Here is a 3311-nt window from a genome sequence, read left to right on the forward strand (position 1 = left end):
AGTTGGTTGGTTGCTCGGTTGATTGGTCGGTGGCTCAGTCATTGGCCGCTCAGTTGGTTGGTTGCTCGGTTGATTGGTCGGTGGCTCAGTCAGTTGGCCGCTCAGTTGGTTGGTTGCTCGGTTGATTGGTTGGTCGCTCAGTCAGTGGCCGCTCGGTTGCCCAGTCTCTCAGTGGCTCAGCCCCTTTTCCATCTCCGCCCTTCCACGAGTAACGTTCCCCTGCGCGGTGTCGTCCCGCAGTCCGAGGACCTCGGCGCCTGCGCCCAGTTCGAGAGCAGCCGCCAGACCAGGAACATGATGCCGAGCGCCAGCTGCGTCTTCCCCACCTTCAACCTGCGCAAACCCTCCTCGGAGACGGACATTGAGAACTGGGCCTCCAAGCACTTCAACAAGCACACCCAAGGGCTCTTCCGCCGCAAGGTCTCCATCGCCAACATGTTGGCCTGGAGCAGCGAATCCATCAAGAAACCCATGATCATGACCAACGACCGCAACGTCAAGAAGGAGGCGTGCGAGATCTTCAAGCTCATCCAGATGTACATGGGCGACCGGCGGGCCAAGACGGACCAGCTCAACGTGGCCTTGGAGATCGCCACCAAGGGCTGGAGCGTGCAGGGGCTGCGAGACGAGCTCTACATCCAGCTGTGCCGGCAGACCACCGAGAACTTCCGTTACGAGAGCCTGGCCCGGGGCTGGGAGCTCATGGCCATTTGTTTGGCCTTTTTCCCCCCCACTCCCAAATTCCACTCCTACCTAGAAGGATACATTTACCGGCACATGGACCCGGTGAATGACACGAAAGGTAAGTGAGAAAACCACGGCCCGGCGGCGTCTGTGACCGCCCCGTCCTTGGAAGTGTCCGAGGCCATGTTGGATGGGGTTTAGGAGCGACCTGGTCTAGTGGAAGGTGTCCCTGCCCGTGGCAGGGGGTGGAACAAGATGAGCTTTGAGGTCCTTTCCAACCCAACCCCTTCCACGAGTCCGCGATGTCCCAGCCCGGTTCTTTGTTCCGCTTTGGTTCCTCTCCCATCCGTTGAGTTTCTCCTTGGGAAGGCGGGCGAGGAGCTCATCCAAGACCCACCCCCAGTGGGGGCTTTCCCGCCCTCCTCCTGCCGGGAAATCCGACGTGAGCTCCGACAGGGAACGAGCTCGGACGCCGTTGCCGCGGGATGGACGTCGCCTCCACCGGGGGGGTCCGTGAGCGAGTTCCTGAAACTTCTCCCATCCCCCGAGGAGACGTCCCACCCACCCGTTCGAGGTGTCCAACTCATTTCCCACCGGATTCAACACCCGGAGCATCCCCGGAAGAGGCTCCGCCCCCCAACCCCTCCTGTCCAATCAGTGTCGCCCCCCTGGGTTTGGTCCCGAGTTTTTGTCGTTTTGAGTTTCGTGTTTTATTTTCAGGTGTTTCGTTGGTTTTGTGTCGAGTCATTGATTGGTTTCATCGTTACATTGATTTTAATTTGCATCTTCATTTGCATAGAATTTGTTTGTATTTGCATCCCATTGTCGCTTCCCTTCGGTTTTTATTTTCGTTTTAGTTTTATTTTATTCTTTTAATTTTCAGTTTTCTTCGATTTTTTATTTTTAAATCTTTTCCTTATTTTTTATTTTTAATTAGAACTCGCTTTCATTTTGGCATTTTTATTTTTCTTTATTTTGCCCTTAGTTTTTGCTTTTAATTTCAATTCCCTTTTATTTCTAGATCCCTCGTTGTAATTTCATTTAATTTTTATTTTTATTTCCTTTATTTTATTTATTTCCTCCTTTAATTTTAATTTATTTTTATAGTTTTAATTTGATTTAATTTAATTTTTTTACTTCGTTTCATTTTCGGTTTTTATTTTCGGTTTTTATTTTCATTTTTTTTATTTAGTTTTTTATTTTTATTTCCTTTATTTTTTTTATTTCCTCCTTTAATTTTAATTTATTTTTATAGTTTTAATTTGATTTAATTTAATTTTTTTACTTCTTTTCATTTTCGGTTTTTATTTTCGGTTTTTATTTTCATTTTTTTTATTTAGTTTTTTATTTTTATTTTTTATTTTTATCTCCGTTCCCTTTATTTTTCTTCCACGATTTCCCTCCCCCTCCCCCCATTGTTCCCTCCCACCGAGTTCCTTTTCCAGCCTCACATTCCATGTTCCCGGCCCCCCTCCGTGTGTTTCTCCCCAGTGACGCGGCACATCCGTCACCTCCTGGAAAGGACCAATCAGAAGAAACCCAAATTGCGAAAGAAACCCAAGCCCCAAATCGAGGAGCACCATGGTAGGGACCCCCCAAAATCTGGGAGCACCCCAAAGCTGGGACCCCCCCGGATCAATCCTGGGAAACCCCGGAATGACCCTTCACCCCCCAGATCAATCGGGATCCCCTGGATCCAGCTGGGATCACCCGAAAATCTGGGATGGCCCAAAACCTGTTTCGGGATCCCCTGGATCAATGTGGGATCCCCTGGATCAATGTGGGATCCCCTGGATCAATGTGGGATCCCCTGGATCAATACCAACCCCCCCGGATTAATATGGAACCCCCCAGATCAATCTGGGACCCTCTGGCTCAATGTGGGATCCTCTGGATCAATGTGGGATCCCCCAGTTCAATGTGGGATCCTCTGGATCAATATGGGATCCTCCAGATCAATGTGGGATCCCCTGGATCAATACCAACCTCCTCGGGTTAATACAGAACCCCCCAGATTAATCTGGGACCCTCTGGCTTGATCCAGGTCCCCCTGGCTCAATGTGGGATCCCCTGGATCAATGTGGGATCCCAAGGATCAATGTAGGATCCCCTGGATCAATGTGGGATCCTCCAGATCAATGTGGGATCCCCTGGATCAATACCAACCTCCTCAGGTTAATACGGAACCCCCCAGATCAATCTGGGACCCTCTGGCTTGATCCAGGTCCCCCTGGCTCAATGTGGGATCCCAAGGATCAATATGGGATCCCCTGGATCAATGTAGGACCCCTCAGAACAGTGTGGGATCCTCCAGGTCAATGTGGGATCCCCTGGATCAATACCAACCTCCTCAGGTTAATACAGAACCCCCCAGATTAATCTGGGATCCCTCTGGCTTGATCCAGGTCCCCCTGGCTCAATGTGGGATCCCCTGGATCAGTGTGAGATCCTCCAGACCAATATGGGATCCCCTGGATCAATACCAACCTCCTCGGGTTAATACGGAACCCCCCAGATTAATCTGGGATCCCCTGGCTCGATCCAGGTCCCCCTGGCTCAATGTGGGATCCCAAGGATCAATATGGGATCCCCTGGATCAATACCAACCTCCTCGGGTTAATACGGAA

At 50.3% G+C, this 3311-nt stretch overlaps 1 protein-coding gene across 1 annotated transcript in view; it reads left to right on the top strand.

Annotated features, from left to right (window-relative positions):
* Positions 1-3311, top strand: part of ARHGAP39 (Rho GTPase activating protein 39) — a gene marked incomplete at its 3' end in the record, with an annotated part of 26254 nt that overhangs the window by 20522 nt on the left and 2421 nt on the right. Inside the window, exons 5-6 of the mRNA XM_017839737.1 lie at positions 241-802; positions 2176-2268. Of these exons, the coding sequence (XP_017695226.1) occupies positions 241-802; positions 2176-2268 (655 nt within the window). The remainder of the gene's footprint in view (positions 1-240; positions 803-2175; positions 2269-3311) is intronic.

This window comes from Lepidothrix coronata, unplaced genomic scaffold, assembly GCF_001604755.1.
Source record: "Lepidothrix coronata isolate B3197 unplaced genomic scaffold, Lepidothrix_coronata-1.0 Scaffold475, whole genome shotgun sequence".
Lineage (NCBI taxonomy): Eukaryota > Metazoa > Chordata > Aves > Passeriformes > Pipridae > Lepidothrix > Lepidothrix coronata.